The following is a 26,268-nucleotide window of genomic DNA, read 5'->3' as shown; positions in this document are numbered from 1 at the left end:
AACATGCATTGTAAAATCATTGAAGTCATATTTTAATTCACTTTAGTTGATTTCATGTTGAAATATTCAACATATTGTTGCAAGTCCAAGGAAAAAGTATTTTTTTACTAATCAGATCATATTAGAACACATTTAAAATATTTAATATCAAACTCATTTCAAGGCCCTGCGGAAATTTATCACAAATGCATTTCATTATATTCCTTGAAATTATAAATCTAGAATAATAAATGATGCTGTTCAGATGAAATCTTAGAAAATTTTAAAGTGGCATTTCATTAAATTTGACTTGAAACCTACTGAGTTGATTTAGTATGATTGACATTCATCTCTTGAAATTCATTTTAATCTAATGTAATTCTTCCCCAAATAATTTGGGGAGGAGGCGTAGCTGGATATAGCATCTGTTTTGCACCCAGAAGGTCTCAGCTTAGATCTCCAGGAAAGGCTGAGAGGGACTACTATCTGAAATTGATTACAGCATCTATCTGTTGATTAGAGTGCGGTGCAGATAATGCCAAGGTTGCAGGTTCAATCCCTGAATGGGACAGCTGCATATTCCTGCATTGGAGAGGGTTGGACTAGATGATTATCAGGGTCCCTTTCAACTCTACAATTCTATCATTCCATGAAATCCAGGAGAGCTGCTGCGTCAGTATAGACAGTAATAAGCTTGATGGACCAATGATTTGACTCAATATAAGACAGCTTCTAATGTTCCTATTATATTGGTTGGAAAGGACTAGGACCACACCCAAATCTCCTACCCCTGATGGAAAACAAACGACAGTGAAGGTACCTTGTTGTGGTGTGGCAACTGTACTACATGAAAAACAGGTGAGGTTAGAAGCTCTATGCGTTTCTTTTTTCACCTTAGTTTTCTCCCTGCAAATTGGTTGTTATTCCACCATCTTTGGGGTTACTGCAAGTCTGCTAAGACCTCTTCTGCATTGGTATTGCAGTTTTGGCTATGTAAGCATGAGCACAGGAAGACTCAGATTGGTTTTTAGTGTATATCTATAACTATATATTTGATTTGGATTTTGCTGTCAAATGGTGACATCCAAGTGATTTTTTCAGTCGTTGAAGTGTATATTGTAAAGTGTCAGATCCTGGGACCCTGTTGCGCTTCAGCGTTTGTAAAAATACGTTTGTGTCACTGATATGTACAAAATGCATATATTTGATTCCAGGTTTTGCTTGCTAAGAGTAGAACGTTAGCACGTTTTTGTGGTTGCCTCGGATGAGCAAAACTGGAGGCAGGTTCCTTGAGAGAATTTCTAACCAAGCCATATAGAGGTAATCGGATATAATTCCTTTTCTTGCTACTGGTAGAGTCCTGTTGAATGGAATAGGATGAAAGTATTAGTAATATTCTTCAGTAGTACAACAATATTCCCCTCCCAATAACATTTCAGCCACTATCTGAGCCTTTTCCATCCCTGAATGTCATTTGAAATGACCAGTCATTACTAAAGGGGTGCCATTTTTCGCACTTTTCTTGCTCAGATTAAAAAAAGTACACTTAAAAAGAACAATCAAATAATAGCACAAAAATCCTAGCTAAAAAGTCAACAAAAGCCTGTACAGTACATTGCTTTCCTTCCCATTAACAGCTTCAAATACAGGGCCTTATAGACACCAGCGAACCACTGAACCACTGTACTTTGTCCTTGAGTTCTTGCTTAGAAATTTCCTGGTAAAGTTTGCCTTGCTTTCTGAACAAATCAAAATTAAATCTGTGTCACTTACAGAACAATCAGATTAGCAGCTCTAGAATGTTCCTGAAGGAGTTCATTCAAACGGACCTGGCGGTAGCTCTGTTTAAAAAGAAACAAAATTTACTGCAATAAAAAAAGCTGGAGGTCTTGACAGATGACTTAAAGCAGAGTTTAGTGATCATAAAAAATCCACACAGGTCATACTTCTGTAAGTCATACTTGGTCTAAATTATATGGGCTGTAAATTGGGAAGCATTAAGTTTATGATTGCTTGAGGAAAACCTAAAAAAACCCCAAACCCCTGAAACATTTCATATTCCGTTGTCATTGCCATATTAATATGCACCAAAAATTATTTTTAGTCTGCTGCATAATGAAATACTGATGGCTATAAAGTATAGCTTTACTTAAGAGACATGAAACAGTGAGATTAATTTTTAAATCTCTTAAAACTCGTTTGTTGCATGTTTTCGGGTTGATGATCCTACTGAAGATCAACAATTTCCCAGTTTCCACGGGCACCTTTTGCAGAGAATCCTTTACTTATTTGCAGGGAATATAGAATATAATCTACTTTCTCTATAGAATGCTCCCTACCCAGATGACACAGCATATTTCCTAACTAAGTTTGCCTGGGCAATGATATTGCTTGCTCTTTTTTTCATTTTTAATTTCCCCCCCCCCCCCACCAGTAAAAGAAAACATTTCTGCCTCTTACCCCCGCCTGCAAAAGCGATTTTATTCCATGGCTTCAACATTTCCAGTAATTTTACTTTTCTGCTTCCCATTTTGTTACATTCAATAGCTGCAGCATATCTATATCGGGCAACTTACAGAGCAGCCCCATGCATGTTTATTCAGAAGCAAGCCCCGCTATATTAAATGGAATTTACTTCCAGCATAAGGGTGGATAGGATGGTGTCCTTAAACTGAATTCTCACTCCCTCTTCCCAAGGACCCTTGGAGTAATGTTGTTCTGTTAGGGACTTGAAATGTGATGCGGACAACCCATAGCTCCCTCCCCAAATTGAAGTTCCTGGGATTCTTCAGAACAGGGGACCTTTCTTAGCCCAATAGCCCACATTCCAGCATGGGCAACCTCCCAGGCCCTTAAGGTGGGGCTACGTGTAAAAGCAAGCAGAGCAATTGATATCTGTGTCATTGTTTAGTAGATAATATTCCAGCTGTGCCTCGGACATAAGGTTACCAGGTTAATGCGCTAGATTGATGGGAATAAGGACTGACAAAACCCGGAACCAGGAGGAAGGGACACTGGATAAAGATTGGATTTGTTTATATCTTTCTTTCTTTTTTTCATTATTAGAATGTTTTATAAAGTTGATGATGATAGAAAAATGTTGGAAGAAATTACTCGGCTTTAGCAAAGATGCTTAAGAATTATGAAATAATATTATGATTATAAGAAGCTGGTAAGGACAAGATTTAAGTTTTAAGTTTTAAGGTTTATTCTATTATAGAAAGATAAGATTAAAATAGTCTAGGGTAATGTAATGATAGAATTTTATGAAACATGGAAAGGAAAGGATTTGCTGGGATAATTAATAACTAGGATACAAAGAAAGGGAGGAGGAGGAGGTCTAAGAAAGAAGGTAGTGACAGTTAAGGATCTGAAAATAATGAATTTGTTTTTAAATGCTTTTAAAGGTTTGGGATTTTTGTATTTTTGTCACTTTTTTGTTTTCTTATTTTTGTTTTCTTATTTTTGTTTTTTTTTTTGTTTTTACACGGGGGGAAGGGGTTTCTTCTCTTTTTTTTACTCTGTTAACTATTTTTACTCTTTGTATTTTCTTCTATCTCTATTTTGTTCGTTTTTTCTTTTTGTAATATTTTGAAAATTTTAATAAATATCTTATTAAAAAAAGATAATATTCCAGCTGTGCAAAAGGCAGAGGTTTACACACACACACACACACACACACACACACACACACACACACCATCTCTCCATCCTCCTTCCAGGAAAACCAGAAGCGTTATCACAGATCATGGGCACATTCTAACCGAGCAGAAGCACTCAAGGAAGGTGTGGTCTGTGAAAAGGTGGGTGGCTTGCAGAGAGCCCCACAGGCCAAGTGCAGAGGCTGGGTAAAGGTAAAGGACCGCTGGATGGTTAAGTCCAGTCAAAGGTGACTGTGGGGTTGCGGCGCTCATCTTGCTTTCAGGCCGAGGGAGTCGGCATTTCCACAGACAGCTTTCCGGGTCATGTGGCCAGCAGGAATAAACTGCTTCTGGTGCAAGAGGACACTGTGACGGAAACCAGAGTGCATGGAAATGCCTTTTACCTTCCCACCGCAGTGGTACCTATTTATCTACTTGCACTGGTGTGCTTTTGAACTGCTAGGTTGGCAGAAGCTGGGACAGAGCAACGGGAGCTCACCCCATTGCGGGGATTTGAACCACCGACCTTTCGATCAGGAAGCCCAAGAGGCTCAGTGGTTTAGACCATAGGGCTGTGTAAAAACTGGTAAATATTTCATTGCGCATATGCCTTTAGTCTAGTGGTTTATTACTGTCGATTGGAACCAGTCCATCCCGAAACATTAGAAGCAGTGTCTTTAAAGCCTGCATGCCATCTTGAGTCCCCTCTGGACAGACTAATGCCATAAATAAACAATATCACCCATGTTTTGACTAGTAGCAGTGCACCTGCCTTAATTCTATACAAGGGGTTCAAATTAAATACTGCTTTCTGCCAAACTTCACCATTTGAAGAGATGCTCACCAATTTCCTGACAGCTAATGAAGCTAGGTTCTCTTTTTCCTTTGTGACCTACCAGATTTGCCTTATTGTTCTCAGGTAATGCTTGTGCACGATTTTCCTTTTTGACTAGCCATCCCACAATGTCAAAAGTAATGGCAGGTATTGCTCTTTACCTTTTCCTTGACTGCTTCCAGCTCTGCATCAGTGATTTTCCACGGTGCCTCTCTCTTTAATTTCTCAGCAGTTGTTAAATCTTTGCAGCTTTCATGAAGGCGGTATGGTTCAATCATCTCTTCAAAGAATTTCCAGCTGGAACAGAAATTATAAAGGAGGCATCACAGCGGGACTCTAACTCATTATTTCACAGATATACCTTAGAATGGGGTAGACTCTGTTGGCTTTGGAATTGTGGCTGAATTTCATTCAAAATCTTTAGACTTCATGCATCAGATTTTATGCTCCGTTATATATGAACAGCTTCATTGTGGAAACACCTTGTCTAGACAGGTCTGCATTTGTCACTGCTAAGCTTTTTATCTATCTTAACTGTAAAATAAAACATAGCGGCAAAGTATACTACATTCATTTCTGTGTACACAAGAAGAAAACAAGAGTTTTCTCTTTTCCTTGTTTTGACTCCTGTTGTTTGGCTGTATTACTAAAACCAGGCATAGGCAAACTCCGGCCCTCCAGATGTTTGGGACTACAGTTCCCATCATCCCTAGCTAACAGGATGATGGGAATTGTAGTCCCAAACATCTGGATGGCTGGAGTTTGCCTATGCCTGCTAAAACTGTGGAGGAAGCAACAACAACAAGAAAAAGGGGGGAGGGGGGAGGCCACAATCCAGCATTTGGGCTGCACTTCAATGTGCACCTAATTCTGTCTTGAATTGCGACTATAGTTTGTCAATAATAGCTTTTCAGAGATATGAAACTGGCATGTGAAGTCACAAGTCATTATGCCACAGGTATTGATTCTTAGTGTCCTGCCATGGTCTCTGGTTAAATTAGTTTGTCAGATTTTCATTACACTCATTTTTGTACCACGGAAGAGCCCAAACTGGGCCCCTGCCGCCCTGACCAGTGCAGCAGAACATGAGTGTAAAAAGGTAAAGGGACCCCTGACCATTAGGTCCAGTCGTGACCGACTCTGGGGTTGCGGCGCTCATCTCTCTTTATTGGTCGAGGGAGCCGGCATACAGCTTCCGGGTCATGTGGCCAGCATGACTAAGCCGCTTCTGGAGAACCAGAGCAGTGTACGGAAACGCCATTTACCTTCCCGCTGGAGCGGTACCTATTTATCTACTTGCACTTTGATGTGCTTTCCAATTGGTAAGTTGGCAGGAGCAGGGACCGAGCAACGGGAGCTCACCCCATCGCGGGGATTTGAACCACCGACCTGATCAGCAAGTCCTAGGCTCTGTGCTTTAACCCACAGTGCCACCCGCGTCCCTAACATGGGTGTATTTTGCTATTACTGTAACGTCCAATGCATGTGACAGGACAGAAGGCCCTATTTCTTATTTCAGCACCAAGTGTCATGTCTTGACTGGTGGAGTCCTTGCCAGACGATGACCAGGAGGCCCCAGCCTTGCACCAAGTCCTGAGTCAGGCTCCATCTGGGAACGAGGAGCCAGAAATCTGTGATAAGGCTGAAGTGGGGCCATTCATGTGCAGGATGAGTTTGGCCTCTGAGATCAAGGCAGAATGGGCCCCAAACTCAAAGGAGATGCTGTGTCACAAACTACCAGATGGAAACCTGGACCATCTGGACAAGTGCCAGCCTATAGGCACCGTAAGTACTGCTTGGGAATAAAGGTTTTGTCCAAAGGAAACCTCCAGATGAAGGCAGTTGATAGAAGTCAACTAAAGTAGGGATGTGTTTAAGGCAGCTCCAGCTCAAAACCCCCAGGGAGGAGGTTGGAAAAGCTGCTGGAACAACGTTTGTGTAACAGCAGCACTCTGCTCTGCCTGATCCTCTGCCTTCTCCAACTCTACTCTTAGGAGCGCTGGGTCAAAAAGTACTTTTGTTTTTAGAAATTTACTAAAATCGTATTTTCACTTATTTCAATTTCTGAGTTACAGTACAATCTTATACATGCCTAAAGGTAAAGGTAAAGGAACCCCTGGCCATTAGGTCTAGTTGCAGACGACTCTGGGGTTGCGGCACTCATCACGCTTTACTGGCCGAGGGAGCTGACGTACAGCTTCTGGGTCATGTGGCGAAGTAGAGAAGCGCACGGAAATGCCGTTTACCTTCCCGCCAGAGTGGTACCTATTTATCTACTTGCACTTTGGCGTGCTTTCGAACTGCTAGGTGGGCAGGAGCTGGGATCGAGCAACGGGAGCTCACCCCGTTGCGGGGATTCAAACTGCCGACCTTCTGATTGGCAAGCCCTAGGCTCTGTGGTTTAACCCACAGCACCACTCGCACCCCTGCTCAGAACTAATCCACATTGAGTTCAATGAAGCCTACTCCCAGGTAAATGTTATAGGATTACAGCATTATTATTACTATTACCATTACTATTATTATTATTATTTTTAAAATTTGCTCTTACCTCTCTTTGTTTGGTTTCATATTGATATCACCAATGATGTGAATGTCAGCAAACTTTATTCTGAACTTGCTTAAAAGCGAAGCCATCCTGAAAACAAAAGGAAAGGTGTATTTTTAGTGCTGTGATTCAGAATGCTGATAAATAAATAACTAGTTAAAGTGTTAAAATATAGTAAAAGTGAATTAATTGGTACTTCTCAGTTATAGAATGTGGTGAACAAGGCATGGGTGAGCTAGCTGATTTAGCTGAAAACCAAGAGCAGTGGGAAGTAAAACCAGTGGGCTTTACATGGGCTGCAGCACTTGCATTATTTTCTGGACCAAGTAACAGTCGTAGAATCACAGAAAAGTAGAGTTGGAAGGTATCTTGAGGGTCATCTAATCCAACTCCCTGCAATGCACGAATTTCAACATGCGGACCTCTTCTAATATGATACCATAACAGACCCTGCTTAGCTTGAAAAAGAGCAGACAGGGGGCATGTTTTGTCAAAATAAATTAAAAAATTTAAAAATTGTTCAGTAACACCTTAGAGACCAACTAAGTTTGTTCTGGGTTCAGTGGTACCTCGGGTTAAGAACTTAATTCGTTCTGGAGGTCTGTTCTTAACCTGAAACTGTTCTTAACCTGAAACACAACTTTAGCTAATGGGGCCTCCTGCTGCCGCTGCGCCGCTGCTGCACGATTTCTGTTCTCATCCTGAAGCAAAGTTCTTAACCCGAGGTAATATTTCTGGGTTAGCAGCGTCTGTAACCTGAAGCGTATGTAACCTGAGGTACCACTGTATAAGCTTTCATGTGCATGCATACTTCGTCAGATACCACACTTCTTCATGTTTTGTAACACTGAAAATATCTCCACTGAAAATATCTCCAAACTATGAGGTAAGAGGATAAAGGAGGTTTGATACTACAGTGGTACCTCAGGTTACATACGCTTCAGGTTAAATATGCTTCAGGTTACAGACACCACTAACCTAGAAATAGTGCTTCAGGTTAAGAGAGGCTCGGACATATTGTTGGAGGATAAGTAACCAGGCTTTGAAAGGTTACTAGGCATGAAGGCAACGTTCTACCTCCTCCAGTACAGTGGTACCTTGGGTTACATACGCTTCAGGTTACACACTCCACTACACCAGAAATAGTGCTTCAGGTTAAGAACTTTGCTTCAGGATGAGAACAGAAATCGTGCTCTGGCGGTGCGGCAGCAGCAGGAGGCCCCATTAGCTAAAGTGGTGCTTCAGGTTAAGAACAGTTTCAGGTTGAGAACGGACCTGCGGAACGAATTAAGTACTTAACCCGAGGTACCACTGTACTACTAATACGTAGAATTTATATAGCACTTCAGATAGCTCCACATATCGTCTCAGTAATTCTTAAAAAGACCCTGTAACAGGCAGTTAGGACTGATAATACAAGGTCATCAACAGCAATTTCCCTCTCTCTGTCCCCTCGCCTCATGCACAAATAATCTTTATAAGCAAGGAAACCTTAAGCGGAACATAAAAGGCATACATACATTAGTTTTTCCTCTTCCAGGCGAGTGACTTTTCCACCAGTAAAAATCCTTAATTTACAATCTTTCCATTTTTTGCGGAGGGTGAGCATGTAGGGAATTAGGAGTATTAAGCCTGTGTAGACATATTTTATTAAATTAAATATATACCTAAATTAGAACAACGCATAATAATAAAAATAATAAAATATTAAATTTGTGTTCCCCGGTTTTTTAAATTTTTCAGATAATTGGTTATTTTTTAATTTTGTTTATTTTTATGTTGCAAACCCTACCTTGACTATTCAGTCTCCCCCATGCCATCACTGTGGCATCCTTTCAGCGACTTACCTCCGTCATCAAACAGCCACCACACGTCAATGGTACCTTTCCCTTGCTTTTTTTTAAACTGACTGCTGGCTTCCAGCAACCGCTGATTGAATTCCCCAACATGCATCGAAGAGATTGTGCTAATGCTGCTTTCTGAAAGGAGAGGACACACTCAGAGCCTTTCTGCACAATCACCGAAAGTGCTGCACAACACACCAGCTTAGCACTTGGAAGGCAGTTAAGTACAATGGAAAATGCTTATTTAGCCTCTGAGCACTTCATGGATCATACATTTAAGTTACATAACCCAGGGGACGGAGCATGGATTTACTAGAGCGAAATAATAATAATAATAATAATAATAATAATTAATAATAATAATAATAATTTTTATTTATATCCCGCCCTCCCCAGCCGAAGCCGGGCTCAGGGCGGCTAGCAACAATAAAATAGTACAACATTCTAAAATCATTTCATTATAAAATTAATTCAACTCAAAATGATGGCAACCATTAGGCTAAAGTTCTGTGAAGATTGCCAAAGGAGGGAGTCAGGCTGCGCCCTGACCAAAGGCCTGGTGGAACAGCTCTGTCTTGCAGGCCCTGCGGAAAGATGTCAAGTCCCGCAGGGCCCTAGTCTCTTGTGACAGAGTGTTCCACCAGATCGGAGCCACAGCCGAAAAAGCCCTGGCTCTAGCTGAGGCCAGCCTAACCTCTCTGTGGCCTGGGACCTTCAGGATGTTTTTGTTTGAAGACCGTAAGGTCCTCTGTGGGACATACCAGGAGAGGCGGTTCCGTAGGTACGAGGGTCCTAGGCTGTATAGGGCTTTAAAGGTTAAAACCAGCAACCTGATCCTGTACCCCACCGGGAGCCAGTGCATCTGGTATAGCACCGGGTGAATGTGATCTCACAGCGAGGACCCCGTAAGGAGTCTCGCCGCGGCATTCTGCACCCGCTGGAGTTTCTGGGTCAGTCTCAAGGGCAGCCCCACCCTATTTTGTGGGTGAGAACCACCCTCTTTTGTTTCTAAATAACTTGTTGCTACTTTGAATTATGTTTGGTTAGTGTCATTCACTTGTTCAAAAGGCTGTGAGATTAGTGGCTTGAAATGCAGTGAGTTTGTTCTTTACCCACGCTGCATTTCAAGCTGCCTTTGTGTGGGATGTGATACATAGATAGCAGTCAAATACAACATTCCTTGTTTTCCTAGAGAGGACCTGCAAGGGGATGTTTGGTCCGGCCAGTCGGAACTTCCTGTTTCCTCCTGGGTAGTGACATACCTCTTCTTGCATGTGACTAGAGGTGGGCGTGACCTTACCTGGGCAGGTAACAAACTCACAAGACACGCAGCCCTCCTCTCTCTTTTCCATCTTCCTTTCATTGTGTGAACTGCAGTGACTGTCAGGCTGCAGTCACTGGGATTAACCCCTATATGGAGTAGATCCACATGTATATACTATATTTTTCACTCTATAAGACACACCAGACCATAAGACTCACCTAGTTTTTGGAGGAGGAAAACAAGAAAAAAAATATTCTGAATCCCAGAAGCCAGAACAGCAAGAGGGATCGCTGCGCAGCGATCCCTCTTGTTGTTCTGGCTTCAGTGAAAGCAATGCAAAGCGTCTTCAGGACAGCAGGAGGAACGCTCCCCTGCCCTGAAGAGGCTTTGCGCGGCTATCCCAGAAGCCAGAACAGCAAGAGGGATCGCTGTGCAGCAATCCCTCTTGCTGTTCTGGCTTCTGGGATAGCTGCACAGCCTGCATTTGCTCCATAAGACGCACACACATTTCCCCTTACTTTTTAGGAGGGAAAAGTGCATCTTATAGAGCGAAAAATACGGTACTTTGTAACTAAGTCTGCCTTCAGGGATCCAACTGTGAACTGAATGTGAGTAAACGTCTGTTATATACTTTACACAAGATTGTGGTGTGTTTATTCTTTTAAGGGGGATATAAGGGAACTTACCAGGAAGCTAATAGTGGGAGGCTTAAACAAGCCTGCAACCAGCTATCAACTGTGCGTTTAAAAGGGGATTGTAAAACTCTGCTAAGTTATAGAACTTGCTAGCATAAGTTCGGAAGGGTATTAAAACAGAAAAGGTCATGCGTGTCAGGTGAAGAGATCCCTGCTCCCTCTTTGATGTGTCTTATACACGGAAAAGTATGGTACTTGACAGTTTTTGTTGCAACAGGCTAACATGGATACCCTTGGGTTCCCTTCTGAAATTGGCTCTTCTGGAAAACTAGTTGGTGACCAATAAGCTATTATGTATTTTATCTTTCAGCTTCAGGGCTTGCCTTTTTTGGGTATACTCTTTGTAATGTTGAGCTTGGCGGCTCTTCTGAAGTATCTCTGGATGCCGCCATTTCCTTCTTCAAATTCGCTGTCCTTAATGGTAGCCTCCAGAACTTGCCTCTCCTGCTCCAGCTTCTTCAATTCCTCTGTCAAAAGAATATAAGACTGTCAATAATAATTGCTTGCGAGTTGAGAAAGACAGATAAGATCCAGTTAGATCTGTGGCATTTGAACCTCTGTGAATGTGCTGTGAATGAAATTGCTTTTTCATTGGCCACGATTACCTTGCATTAAATAGTTCCTTAAAGGTAAAGGGACCCCTGACCATTAGGTCCAGTCGTGGACGACTCTGGGGTTGCGGCACTCATCTCGCTTTATTGGCAGAGGGAGCCGGCATACAGCTTCCGGGTCATGTGGCCAGCATGACTAAGCCGCTTCTGGCAAACCAGAGCAGCACACGGAAACGCCGTTTACCTTCCCGCTGGAGTGGTACCTATTTATCTACTTGCACTTGACGTGCTTTCAAACTGCTAGGTGGGCAGGAGCAGGGACCGAACAGCGGGAGCTCACCCCGTTATGGGGATTCGAACCGCCGACCTTCTGATCGGCAAGCCCTAGGCTCTGTGGTTTAGACCACAGCGCCACCCACGTCCCATAAGAGATCCTTATGCAGGAACAAAAAAAATGTTTTTCAGAGTTTCTTGTGCTGACTTCTAAGCTCAATATGCTAATAATGCTGTATGCAAACTTAAGCTGAAAGCATGGTCAATGTCCAGCACAAATATTTCATTTCTCTGTTTTGTTTCACTACATTCTGGACAAGTACTCCTGTGTAGAGATGGGAAGGCCTGGAAAAAATCTGGAAAAATTGGAAAAAACCAGATTTCCCCCCGTTTTTCCAAAGCTGTTTTTTCCTGGAAAAATTGAAAAAAAACAGTTTGACATAGTTTGAATATTCCACCCCCCCATTTTTCCTGGGGAAAATGGCTTTGGGGGAAAAGGGGGGGAACTGGGGTCCCCCCCCAAATTTTTCCATTCCCCCCCAGGCCTTCCCATCTGTACTACAGTGGAAAGAGATTTGGGCTACAATCCTATATCCACTTATTTGGGACCAAACCCCACTGAGCTCCATGGGAATCACTTCTGAACAAACAGATACAGGAATGAGCTGTTTGCAAAGTAATGCTGTAAATAAGGTGATACAGAAAGCATACCTAGTTCCACAGAAAGGACAGTGGCAGAAATATAATTTCCTTTCAATTACATTCCCATGTAAATATGTGGTTTTGGCATGATTATGACCACTTTCATATTTCGTCAAAATTAAAAGACAGGTAAATTACAGACTCTCCTTTTTTAAAAAAGAAGTTGTAGTTGAATGTGAAGAGACCATTTTTTTTTTACCCATCTCCAGTCTTCTACATAAATTTACTCTAGATCTGTTCAGAATGTCGCTAGTTTTTTGTTTAAGATTCTGTTGTAATTTATTGTTCCTCTCATCTTCTTTTTCCTATTTCAGTTTCTTAGCATTTGGTGTGTTTTATTCTAATGGTACAGAATTGATATCTGCTATTATTTCATTGTAATCTTCTAGGATGTATCTCAGATTAGTAAAAAAACAACATATCATCTAGTTTCCTCACTATTTTTAAGCAAAAGATCATAACAGGTAGTTCTTCTGGAGACAAGCCAACGAATAGAACATTGTCCTGTCCTGAATTCTAGCCACACAGATCACAGGATTATTTGGCTGGGGGGAAAAGTTTGATTTTCTATATACTAGAACGCAGCAAACAATCAGCTGTATTTGTCCCTCTGTTCCAGTTTGATAAGAGAGAGATTTGTGTGTGTACAGAGTATGACCACCTTAAATACTTCACTTAGACCATTAATATTTGTGGGTGGATTCTGAGAAATTTGAGGATAGAAATTAGGAAAGCCAGCAGGTGGCAGCAGAGAGTTGCAATTTTGCATTATGATTACAACCAAATATTGATTTCAAGCTAATTCTTGGAGATCAGCGATGGGAATCTCGTTGCTCTCCAGATATTGGCAGATTGAAACTATCTTCAGCCTTTGCCAGCATGGCCATTGGTCAGGGATGACTGAAGTTGCAGTCCAGCCACACCTGGAGCTTCACAGGTTCCTCATCTTAATATTTCCCTGCCCTGCTCTTAATATTTTTTGGGGGGGATCTTTCCCTTCTGGAAACCCTCTGGAATGAAAGGCAAGTCCAACTGATTTTTAAAAAGGTAAAAGACGCCTGGACGGTTAAGTCCAGTCAAAGGCGACTATGGGGTTGCGGCGCTCATCTCGCTTTCAGGCTAAGGGAGCCGGCTTTTGTCCACTGACAGCTTTCTAGGTCATGTGGCCAGCAGGACTAAACTGCTTCTGGCGCTACGGAACACTGTGACGGAAACCAGAGCGCTGAAGGACTGTCTCTTTAAAGCCCTTTGCTTGTCTATGGGGCAGGTGCAAGGAGTTCAGCTTGAGAGGAATAATCTGGGCTGAGAACGATGTAGGAACTTGGAGCTGGAACTCCAGTAGACTAGGGTAGGTAGCTCTAGCGACCTGTCCGTGGTGCTGAAAGCCTTGTAACTTTGTGTCCTTGTTCACCAGGTCTGGATCTCAGATTATATTCCTCTGCCAACCTGCCCTTCTATCCTTCACCTTCCAACATTCTCATCCCAGGGGTCTTGATCATGGATTGGGATATGTTTGCATGTTCGTTTCCTCTTTCTACTAACTGTTCCTGGCCACTTCTGGGATCTTACCCAGCTGTCTGTGGGCTTATCCCAGGGTGGTGGTGGTGGTGGTGGTGATGATGATGATGATGATAATAATAATAATAATAATAATAATAATAATAAATCTCATTTATACCCTGCGGGTGTAAATACCAGCGCGGGTGGTGCTGTGGTCTAAACCACAGAGCCTAGGGCTTGCTGATCAGAAGGTTGGCGGTTCGAATCCGTGCGACAGGGTGAGCTCCCATTGCTCGGTCCCTGCTCCTGCCAACCTAGCAATTTGAAAGCACGTCAAAGTGCAAGTAGATAAATAGGTACCGCTCCGGCGGGAAGGTAAACGGCGTTTCCGTGCGCTGCTCTGGTTCGCCAGAAGCGGCTTAGTCATGCTGGCCACATGACCTGGAAGCTGTACGCTGGCTCCCTCGGCCAGTAAAGTGAGATGAGCGCCACAACCCTAGAGTTGTCTGCGACTGGACCTAACGGTCAGGGGTCCCTTTACCTTTACCCCGCCCATCTGGCTGGGTTTCCCCAGCCACTCTGAGCAGCTCCCAACAGAATATTAAAAACACGATAAAACATCAAACATTAAAAACTTCCCTAAACAGGGCTGCCTTCAGATGTCTTCTAAAAATCAGATAGCTGTTTATTTCCCTGACGTCTGATGGGAGGGCATTCCACAGGGCGGGTGCCACCACTGAGAAGGCCCTCTGCCTGGTTCCCTGTAACCTCACTTCTTGCAGGGAGGGAACCGCCAGAAGCCCCTCAGAGCTGGACCTCAGTGTCGGGGCTGGACGATAGCCTGCCAGTTCTGATGTGAGAATTTCCTCAAGCACAGGAACTTCTGTTTTCTAAATGGGGAGTGCTTGGAACATACAGTGGAAATTGCTGTGCACCTGGGGAGTATTCACCTATTATTACCTGGTGATCTGAATCCTGACCAGATCCCCCCCCCCCCCGATTGAGTGTTATCTACTGAAATCCTTTCTCTGACAATTCTAAGGGGACAGCACTGCTTTCTAGCCCATTGATTATCTTCTGCTTCTCCACTTTTATGTCTAGATTTCCATTTGATTTCTTTTATCGCAAATATGGGGCATAAAATCCCCCACTAATTATACATAAGAGTTCCCAATCTCCAGAGAAGATAATTAACCAAATCAATGGCCATGCCATAAAAGTAATTGAGCTGGTGTGTTTGGAAACTAGTGGAATTTTTGAGGAAATGTGCTTGTTTACAGGCATAATGCCTCTAGTGCATGAATTTTGTGAAGTTCAGTTCATTAAGCCAGTGTGGTGTAGTGGTTAGAGCGGTGGACTCGTAATCTGGTGAACTGGGTTCGATTCCCCACTCCTCCACATGCAACTGCTGGGTGACCTTGGGCTAGTCACACTTCTCTGAAGTCTCTCAGCCTCACTCACCTCACAGAGTGTTTGTTGTGGGGGAGGAAGGGAAAGGAGAAAGTTAGCCGCTTTGAGACTCCTTAGGGTAGTGATAAAGCAGGATATCAAATCCAAACATACCTTGAACCAGGAGGACTTGCGATATGTCAAACCCTTGGCTTATTCGAGCAACAACCACACCAAAGTCAAAGTCAAATGCATCGCTGGAACAAAATATAAATGTATATATGCATATAAATTGTTTTAACGCAGCATTGGAATAGTGACAGTTTACTTGGACATTTTTCACAAGCAGTATGAGAAACAAATGGATTTCTAAAGTTAGAAATGGATTTCTAAAGTTAGAAAGTCCATTTGGAATCCTCCCCCCACTCTCTCCTTTAACCATCAACAGTGCTTTGATTTCCCAGCTTTTTGGATTCTGATATATAGAATATATGAAGGAGCATTGCAAACATTGGATTAGCACTTGTAACATAATTTGATAAAGGGTACTGAAAAAGGAGATTTAATAGATTGGATAAAAGTACAGTATTTAGTCACAGAAAAGAGAAGAGAAAATTACTGGAAACCAGGGAGGGGGGGGGGGAGTCCACGAGTCAGAAGAACCCCTATAAAGATATTGAATTCATTATGGATTAATGCAAATAATATTGTATGCTAAAAAAATTCTAAAATAAAATATATAAAAAAAGATTCTGAACAGTTCCAGCTCCCCAAATCACTGCCATATTACTCCTTCTATCCTTAACTGAACTATTTTAAAACCCCTACAAGACCTTACACGGTTCTTTTGTGAGTGTGTGTTAACACAAAGGGTGTGAGATGGTTTCCAGTGGCAACACCAGAAAAAAATTCGGGGACAGGGCACAGAAGTGGCAAAGTATATTTCTAGGTGTGCAAGAAATAAAACTAACAGCACAGTAGTACCTTGGTTCTCAAACACCTTGGTACTCAAAAGCCTTGGTTCCCAAACGCCAGAAACCCAGAAGTAAGTGTTCCGGTTTTTGAACATTTTTCTGTAAGCCCAGGTTGGTTGGGGTTAAAAAAACAAATGAAGCAAAATGCAGATGAAAGAATATTGGCAGTCCCTGCAACTTGTAGTTTGAGCCACGGAGGGAAGCACAAAGTAGATTTTGCTTGAGATAAATGCCTAATCAAGTTATTTTGCTCTCAGCCATATGGCTCTTTGTTATTTCTTTTCCTTTTAAAAAAAAAAAAATATTTTTTATTAAATTTCCAAATTTTACATTTCAAATTAAACCAATGAAGTCAATGAATGTACGGCAGAATAAAAGTAACCTTCCTATTTCAAGGCATGTGTAGGTTAACAAATTTAAAATAGTTTGAAACTAGCTTCATGGTCACGGGTAATCCCAAGAACTTCAGGAACTGTAGTTTTGTGAAGTAGCCAATAACTTTTGGCTGGATGTCCTATGCTATTGGTCAAATTGCAGTCTATAGGATTCTTGTACTGGGAGCCATGACAGTTAAACAGTTTTGAAACAGGCTTAAAATTTGTAGTGTGGCTATCAAAATACATGCTTTTAATGGCAAGCATAATGACTCTTTCGCTCTGCATACAAATATGCATGTGAATGATAAACTGGTTTTGGGTTGTAGTCCTAAACATCTCGTGTTGATGGCTGGGGGTGGGGAGGCAGTGTAGGACATTATGTTAGAATGTGTGTTTTCTGCCATGCTGGAGGCTGTTTTCTGCCACGTTGGAGGTCCTAGTTTTGACCAATCAGGTGGGAAAGCTGTTACCAGTAGTAGTCAACAGGAAGCCCGAAAATGGGGCATTTGGAGGTTGGGTGCCAGATCTAGCAGACCCAAAGCCTCTTGGATCCCTCAAGGGCTGGTGGTTCTCAGGCCCCTCAGCTGTGCCAACTGGTGCAGAAAAAACTGAAAACATTGCCACCATCTTATGCCCTGGCCAACATGAGGCACAAGGACTACAGATGTAGTGGTGGGTCTGTTGTCGCCCTACTCCCCAGCCGGGGTTTTGATTACTCCTTCCTCCTTACTGTGTGCTCCTGCCAACCTAGCAGTTTGAAAGCACATCAAAGTGCAAGTAGATAAATAGGTACCACTCCGGTGGGAAGGTAAACGGCGTTTCCGTGCGCTGCTCTGGTTCGCCAGAAGCGGCTTAGTCATGCTGGCCACATGACCCGGAAGCTGTACGCCGGCTCCCTCAGCCAATAAAGCAAGATAAGCGCCGCAACCCCAGAGTCGGCCACGACTGGACCTAATGGTCAGGGGTCCCTTTACCTTACCTTACTGTGTGGTCCAGTGTTTGAAACTGGAATCCTCAAGTTTGATGGTGTCTAAATTTGTTGTGACACTATTGCAGTGATTCTCAAACTTGGGTCTACAGGCTGTTGTGGGACTACAACTCCCATCATCCCTGACCACTGGTCCTGCAAGCTATGGATGATGGGAGTTGTAGTCCCGCAACAGCTGCAGACCCATGTCTGAGAAACACTGCACTATTATTGAGAGATGGCAAACAGTTCCAGTTGTGCCCCAAAGCAGCATGCTAAATTCTTCAACTTACTGTACGACACCCATGTAATTTTCAACTTCTACTGCGGTGGCTTCTTTCCAGTCCTTTTTAAATCCAAGCACCAAAGTATTTGGTCTCATCCTGCCCAAGCCGGAGGCCTAGTAATATTAAGAGGCAGTGTTTAACAAGATGCATGTGCAAGGTTCATCCAAAATGAGAAATAATGGCAAAAGATAACTGAAGTAATGTTCTGGAGGGATTTGAGATTAAATTACATTTGGTGAGTGTCCTTCATGCTTGTACCCAAGCAGCACATATAAAGATTAGCTCTAAATCATCTCGGCTGTAAATGGTTTTTAGATGACAGAAATGTATCGTTGTTAAATTAGCATACATTTGCATTTTTTCTGATGCCTGCTCATTAAAACGATTTAATAATTTAAGATCAACAGAGTTTTCATGTTACTGTTCATGTGCTCATTTTTAACATGATAGCACCAGGTTTGCAGCAGCACCCATTATGAAAGCATGGCATGAGATTCCTGTAAAGAGTTCTAGTATCTAAGACTAGATCCTTTTATTCAGGTCCTTTTATTTAATTTACTGGTGCAGTCCTAAATACAATTACTTGCAAGTCCTATTGAGCACAGCAGGACTTACTTTGTTGTTGTTTTTTAAAAGATATTTATTGAAATTTTGAACAATGAAACAAACTTCACAATCAAAACAAAAAGAAAGAAAAAGAAAACATTATCACAATCAAATAAAAACAGAAAAATGCAATACAAAACATAAAAAGGTAGAGGAAAAAAGACATAAAAAAGACATAAAAATCCAGTTTCTTACTTATTGTTTTCATAACCCACCTTCCTGACTTCCTCACATCTCCCTTTTCTGTGTTCCCTTTTACACAATCATATTCAGCAGTGCCTTACCCTCTTTCAAATCTTATTCTATGTTATACATTTCAACTATTATGTCTCCAATTTTTCCCTTTACATCATTTTGTTTAAATTTGACATAATGTTATTCTAGCTTTTTCACCCTTATTCTTATAAAACATTTTTTACATATTCCTTTCAACTATGTCACTAATGCCATATTGTCTTTATATCCTGCATCATTTTAGCATTCAAACATTTTGCAATGTTTTTGCAAGTAGTCTTTAAATTTCTTCCAGTCCTCTTCCACTAACTCTTCTCCCAGGTCTCGGATTCTGCCAGTCATTTCTGCCAATTCCATGTAGTCTATCAAGGACTTACTTTGAACTTGCTGGATCAGGCTGCAGGATTCCTAGCATCCTAGGAAATAATTCACACCTAGCTGAGCACATTTAGGGGGCCAGGATTTGTGCGTTATTGTCTGGAAGTCCACTCCACTTCACTGTGGGGAGAAGTTGCGGCGGACCATGTGGCTACCCACTCTCCTCTGCGGGCGGGGGACGAAGTCCCATATTGCCCAGAGTATCCTGGCCACATCAGCAACCAGCCAGCCAATCTGCTGCCATATGTCCGGGTTTTCCAGTGAATTGGGCTGCAAAAATGGCGTCTGGGTGGATTTTTTTTTTGCTGAATCGGATTTTCACTTTTGGGGATATGGCAACCCTATCATCTGCCCCATCTGCAATAAAACATGTTTTTCCCATATTGGTCTCTACAGCCACAGCAAGTGCTGTGACTCTCCAATGGAGAGTTTATCCTCAATGGCACACTCTTCCATTGTCTCTGGAGACAGACAGATGTCAACATTGAGTGTGCACGAGCTGCAGAGGGAGGAAAGGGTCTTCCTTAACAATTGGCATGGGAGTGCAGCTAGGGAATGGGGAGGAGAAGATGACATTCTTCTAAAGTCATCTTTTAAAGTGTGGGGGGAACAAATGGCTCCATCCCTCCTCCACAAGTCTACTTGACGGTAGGTAGTTAAGAGGCTAGTAAACAATATATCAGTGCTGGTTGTGGAGGAGCGAGCCAGTGGAAAATTAAACAAAATTGCAGGCTGTTAACTTTTGTGGGATGTAATCCACTGGGAGCAGTCAAATACAACATTCCTGGTTTTGCTAGAGTGGACATGCAAGGGAATGTTTGGTCCAGCCAGTCGAAACTTCCTGTTCCTCCTGACCTGGAGCATCCTTCCTTTTATATGTGACTAGTAGGTTGGCGTGACCTTTCCAGACCCGGTAAAAGGCCAAGTCATGTAGCCACCTCCCTTCTTTTTCGTCCTGCCGGCTTCTTGCTTCACCTGGACTGCACGGCTGGCTGTCAGCCAGAAGTCCCTAGGTTATCTCCCGTGTGGGGTAAACCTGTTTGTACATATTTGCAACTTTAAGCCTAAAGCCTGCCTTCAGAGATCACACTGTGCTCTGCCTGATCGTGACTAAAACTACTTTTTGTTACTTATGAACAAGACTGTTGTGTCTTTATTCTTTTAGGAGGGATTAAAGGGGTCTTAACTGGAATAATAGAACATATCTCAATCTGGGCAAGCCAGATTGAATTGCTTATTATCTTATGAGACTCACATGAGTCTGCAACCAGCTTCTTGCTGTGTAAAGCCAGTGTGGTGTAGTGGTTAAGAGCGGTAGTCTCGTAATCTGGGGAACTGGGTTGGCATCTCCGCTCCTCCACATGCAGCTGCTGGGTGACCTTGGGCCAGTCACACTTCTTTGAAGTCTCTCAGCCCCACTCACCTCACAGAGTGTTTGTTGTGGGGGAGGAAGGGAAAGGAGAATGTTAGCCGCTCTGAGACTCCTTAAAGGGAGTGAAAGGCGGGATATCAAATCCAAACTCTTCTTCTTCTTCTTCTAAAGGGGAAATGCACTCTGCTGTATAAAGAAACTTGCTAGTGCGAGTTAGGAAGGATAATATTAATCAATATATCCTCTCCTGTCACCCACAACCTTCTCACAACTTTAGTCTGCTGATATGTTTGGAGATCTAGGTTTATGTTGAAGTCTAGTTCACAACGGGCATGTTTATCCTTTGAAGACTGACCCATCAACTAATGACTTGGATACCATCACAGATCTTACATTCCAGATAAAACTTTAAGGTATTGTTTATGTTTGTAGCCACTGCCATATATGCTGGGGCCTCACTTGTTCTTTTTCTCAGTATAAACATCTGCCACACAATGTGGATAAGATAAAGAAACTGTTGCTATATGACAAATGAGTTGCAGCATAATGTTATAACACATAGAATATTAGACGTAATGCAATAGAACTTGTTTGGGTAGTCTCAGGCGTTTGTGAGACATCCTTAAGGCATCTCCATTTACTACAGGGCCATTTAATATGGCATTGATTAGTTTCTTTCATAGCTGCATAGCCTGGACCCAGAATTATTTCTGGAATAAGCCATAACACAGAGAGAAAGAGAGAGAAGGAGGGGGGGTGTGCCTCCAGGACTCACTCTGCCTTTACAAGACGTTATCCACATCTACACAAGCATTTTTCACAAATAAAGAGAAATTCTTCACCTAACGGAGGCTGCTTTGAAGTCATGCTCATTGCATGTGCAGTGCAAATAAAGAGCTTACTTGGAGGAGACTTTTGACTCCATCTCTAAAGCTGTCGGCTGCCACCGCAGCATAAAAGGCTTTCCTTTTGTTCTTTGTCAGCCAGGCCTGCTTGGTTGCCATGCCGCTGTTCATCTCTGTAACGCACAGCTTGCGTGGGCCCTGCGTGACACAATAATATATTAGGGAGAGGACTTTGTATTATGCATCGCACAATAGTGCGATTTTGAAGGAGTAACTGAATCTGCTCTGCGAGGGGGGATGGAAAGAATGTCAAGGAAGGGGATAAATAAACACACACACACACACACACACACACACACACACACACACACAGACATTTCCACAAAGGTTCTGCAGAGATTCAACCTTTTGAAATGAAACCTGCTGCCAACATCACTCATTTTCTATTTCAAGGAGGGGGTAAGCCTGTTAACACCACTTAGGTATAGTGAGAGCTGACAGAAACAAGTATGAAAATATAATTTGAGAAGTGGGCCCCGTAGCTCTTCAACAAGGAGCAGGAAATAGCATGGGGTTAACACCGTTAACAATCTAACGATCTACATTCTGGAAATAATTGTTTTCAATTGGCAAACCATTTTTTTTTTACATAGTGTTTATGCAGTAAAGTTCACAAGTTGGCATGGGGGGGCATGGCAGCCTGTTTTAGGAATGGTGAGTGCCAAGTGGTGAGTGCCAACACAACAGCTAGTTCACAAGTCCATTCATTGAGTGCTGGACTAGGGATTCATCGACAGTAGGGTTCAAATCCCCTCTCAGCCATGACCTTGGGTGAACTTGGGCCAGTCACTTTCTCTTAGCCTGACCGACCTCACAGGGTTGTTGGGAGGATAACATGGGGAGAAGGAGAACCAGATATGCTACCTTGAACTCCTTCAAGGAAAAAATGGGATATAAATCAAATAACAACAACAAAGTCAGTTCCCAGCAGCCTTGTTCTGTAAAAGATAAACATGTGCTCATCAAGCCCAGTTGCAGCTGGCTACGACTAAAAGCTTCAGGTGAATATTGCATTGCTTTTTCCAGCTTCTAAGGAAGACAGGGAAGTCCTACAAAAAGCACCACTTGGGGCTGCGTGACCTTTTTGCAATGGGCCTTAAATACGTGCCAGGTTCCTTGACTGTTAGTTCCATTCTTAAATTCTGGGCTCAGAATAAGGCAAATTGGATAATTTGCCATTGGAATAACTGGTGTGCAACATAGATTTTGACTATAAATTCTTTTTTCAGGTACAGGTAAGTAGTATTCTTTACACGGTAATTGGGCTGGTGTTTTTTTAAAAGACACCCAAGTACCGTATTTTTTGCTCTATAAGACACACTTTTTCCCCTTCAAAAATTAAGGGGAAATGTGTGTGCGTCTTATGGAGCAGATGCAGGCTCCTTGGCTTCAGCGATAGCAACGCGAAGCCTCTGAAGCACAGAGGGAGAGCTCCCCCGGCGCTCTGGAGGCTTCGCGTTGCTTTCGCTGAAGCCGCCTGAAGCCCCTGGAGTGCAGTGGGAACTCCGCTGCGCTCCGGAGGCTTCAGGCAGCTATCCGCAAGCCTTCGGAGTGCAGCAGGAGTTCCGCTTGCGGATAGCCGCCTGAAGCCTGGAGAGCGAGAGGGGTCGGTGCACACCAATCCCTCTTGCTTTTCAGGCTTCGCTTCGCTGGAGAGGCGCTGCACAGTTTTCCCTCTCTGCGCAGTGCCCCTTCAGCGAAGCGGGAGGAGAAATGGAAGGGGCTCCGTTTCTCCTGCCGCTTCGCTGAAGGGGCGCTGAGCAGAGAGGGGGAGATTTTTTCCCCCTGTTCTCCCCCTCCTATGGTCTGGTGCGTCCTATGGTCTGCTGCGTCCTATAGAGCGAAAAATACGGTAAGTGTAATTGTGCAGTCTTTCTGGGCATGACAGGAGTCCTGCTTGCAGCATACTCCTGTTTCATCGCTCTCTTCTTTTCCCAGTTACACATCTCAGAAGTTCATCGTGTCACATTTTTTATTTAGCCAACGAAACTAAAGAAGGAAGAAACCAGCTAAAATGCTCACACTAGCACAGCTTCCTTATGTTAAATGTCGGTAGAAATAAAAATATATCAACACCCAAAAAAACCCCGCTTGCTGATCTGAAACTCTTATAGATCCTAATTATGTGTCCCCACTGGAATAAGCAATAAAACTTCAATTGGCTTCAGCTGTGTAGGTCAGCTGGGTGGAGCAAGAGCATCTAGCTCCCGCTTTGGACTGTGCAACAATCTTACCCTGTTTTAATTATTTAGGAACAATCTCATGAAAAAGAGCATCTCATGAAACCTGCTGATACTGCTCTGCTATTTGAACTTGAGTCTAATATATTTGAAAACAACAACATGTACCACACTAGTCTTCAAAACAGATGGCTATTGACCTTTTCTTTATTCCAGAGTGTATTCTAAAATTAGGAAAATTTAGCATTTAAGCCCGCATCATATAAAACCCATCTTGACTTACTAAGCCCGTTTGGGGCTCTCTGGGGTTGAGCAGTTTTCTTCTGAAGCATTCAAATGCTTTGTTTGTGGTCCATGGTTGTATTTAGTTAAATAGCTTGTTCGCTTTGTATATTGTCTCAGACATTGGTCATGAAAGCTCCTTTGTGAGGCCCTTGTCAAAAAAAAGGTAAGGTCGCGATATTTTCAACAAACGAAATTGAAATTAAAAATATACATGGAGGCTATTTGACATACCCTTGTTGGCAGGTGTTTACCATACGTCAGGAAAATTCAAGTGTAAAAATGGTGTCGGGGGGGAATTTTGCCGAACCGGCAAAATGTCAGGGAAAACCCGGATGTATGGCAATGTATGGCAACACATTGGAAAAAGCAGCGGAATCAGCTCAAAAAGCTTAAAATAACTATTTTGGGGTAGGTTTCCCCCCAAAAGCTCAACAATGTGAGTTTGCTCCCCAAAAAAGCTTAACAATTTTTGAAATATGGCAACCCTATTCACGCAGCAAGCACTTCGGGACTGTGCTTCTGCAAACTACCAATGGTAATGTTTTGTGGCAGTGTGGGAGCAACCTACATCACAAACATACGGACACAGGAAGCTGCCTTAAAGTAGTCAGATGATTGGTCCATCTAGCTCAGTACAGAGGAACCTGGAGTTACAAACGCCTCAGGTTACAAACGCTTCAGGTTACAAACTCCGCTAACCTAGAAGAGTTACCTCGAGTTGAGAACTTTGCCCCAGGATGAGAACGGAAATCATGTGCCGGCTGCGCGGCAGCAGTGGGAGGCCCCATTAGATAAAGTGGTACCTCAGGTTAAGAACGGTTACAGGTTAAGAACGGTTACAGGTTAAGAACGGACCTCCGGAACGAATTAAGTTCGTAACTAGAGTTACCACTGTACTGTCTATGAGAATGGCAGCAACTCCAGGGTTTGATACAGGATATCCCCAGCCCTACCTGGAGATGCTAGGATTTCTGTGTGCAGAGCAGATGCTGTCCCCAAGCCTCTGATTAAGACCTAAATTTCCACACAGAACAGCTGCCATTTCAAGTTGACTTCATGGGGGAAGCCGTTTTCTGTAAAGATCTCCTTTGTGCACGTTGGTTGAGCTTACCGTGTACACTTCACAACAGATGCAGAGACCATTGTTCTTTGTGAATGAATGTGCAATGTCTAACAAAGCTGGTCTCGTCATGGGTTCTCCAGTCAATACTATGCACTGAGGCCTGTGAAGGTGGAAAGAGGTACATTAAGTTTGGTGATGCACACATGCTCAGCATCCACTCCCATCCAGCAGAGACCTTACCTGAAGTTTTTCACATGATCATCCACCGTAGTTAATTCCAATGCAGAGTCAATGGCATTAATATAGTATACTGCCTGTGATGATGAACCCCAATTTACATCTGTTGTGGATAAAAAATATTTCATATTGTATCATCATTCATTTTTTTCCAGCCATCCTTTCTTGACAACCATGGGAAGAGCTTGAGCTTTGTATGTAGGATGGTGAACAAATTCAGTGCATTTACTGTAAAGAAACTTCTAATAGCAGAACACTTTTAAAAAAGAGAATAGATTTGCTTTCTAGCGGATCTTTCTACTTAGTGTGGTTTACTGTGGTTCAAGCAATGGGTTTAAAGAACAAGCCTGTGCATGACTACTCAGAAGTAACTCCCACTGACATTTACAGGTAAGTGTGAATAGGTTGGAAACCATGCAGTAGTTAAGGAAAACGCAGGGGGAGAGAGTGAATTGGAATAGCAGTGACCAGAACGCAGAGGTTACCATGCCACTAGCTAAGAAGCTATCTTGGCTTTCTTGTTTTGAGACTGATACCATAGGACCTGCACCCACAGAACCAGAGCCAGGATCTGTCACATAGTACCCTGCTAGTCCAAGAGCACAGGGAGTGTGCCAAGCAGGAAATCGTTGAATGAAGGAGAAGGATTGGCCATTTAGGAGCCTCTAATTCACCCGGGACACAGGTAGCGCTGTGGGTTAAACCACAGAGCCTAGGACTTGCCGATCAGAAGGTCGGCAGTTTGAATTCCCACAACGGGGTGAGCTCCCGTTGCTCGGTCCCTGCTCCTGCCAGCCTAGCAGTTTGAAAGCACATCAAAGTGCAAGTAGATAAATAGGTACCACTCTGGCGGAAAGGTAAACGGTGTTTCCGTGCGCTGCTCTGGCTTGCCAGAAAGCGGCTTAGTCATGCTGGCCACATGACCCGGAAGCTGTACGCCAGCTCCCTCGGCCAGTAAAGTGAGATGAGCGCTAGAACCCCAGAGTTGTCCATGACTGGACCTAACAGTCAGGGGTCCCTTTACGTTTACCTTTAATTACCCAAAAGGTATAAAGCTTAGGACAGGTCCTTTACTAAATTTATATCCTGCCCTTATGCCTAAAGGAGTCAAGGTAGCTCACTAGGAGCTCTCCATGGTGCTGCAGCAACCAACTTGTGACTTGCAGAGGCAAAGAACAGAGC

At 43.0% G+C, this 26,268-nt stretch overlaps 1 protein-coding gene across 4 annotated transcripts in view; it reads right to left on the bottom strand.

Annotated features, from left to right (window-relative positions):
• Positions 1-4: 4 nt before the first annotated feature.
• SLC12A1 (solute carrier family 12 member 1) overlaps positions 5-26,268 on the bottom strand; it is a 79,240-nt gene continuing 52,976 nt past the window's right edge. For all 4 annotated transcript variants that reach the window (XM_028706050.2, XM_028706049.2, XM_028706052.2 and 1 more), the window contains 12 exons: positions 25,090-25,189; positions 24,898-25,009; positions 21,319-21,459; positions 17,833-17,939; positions 15,396-15,478; positions 11,130-11,273; positions 8,851-8,982; positions 8,524-8,635; positions 7,007-7,093; positions 4,617-4,752; positions 1,753-1,820; positions 5-1,339 (listed from right to left, as the gene is read on the bottom strand). In XM_028706050.2, the coding sequence (XP_028561883.2) occupies positions 1,204-1,339; positions 1,753-1,820; positions 4,617-4,752; positions 7,007-7,093; positions 8,524-8,635; positions 8,851-8,982; positions 11,130-11,273; positions 15,396-15,478; positions 17,833-17,939; positions 21,319-21,459; positions 24,898-25,009; positions 25,090-25,189 (1,358 nt within the window). In that variant the 3' untranslated portion in view covers positions 5-1,203. The remainder of the gene's footprint in view (positions 1,340-1,752; positions 1,821-4,616; positions 4,753-7,006; positions 7,094-8,523; positions 8,636-8,850; positions 8,983-11,129; positions 11,274-15,395; positions 15,479-17,832; positions 17,940-21,318; positions 21,460-24,897; positions 25,010-25,089; positions 25,190-26,268) is intronic.

This window comes from Podarcis muralis, chromosome 14, assembly GCF_964188315.1.
Source record: "Podarcis muralis chromosome 14, rPodMur119.hap1.1, whole genome shotgun sequence".
Taxonomy (NCBI): Eukaryota; Metazoa; Chordata; class Lepidosauria; order Squamata; family Lacertidae; genus Podarcis; species Podarcis muralis.
This window is presented reverse-complemented; position numbering and strand designations above follow the sequence as displayed.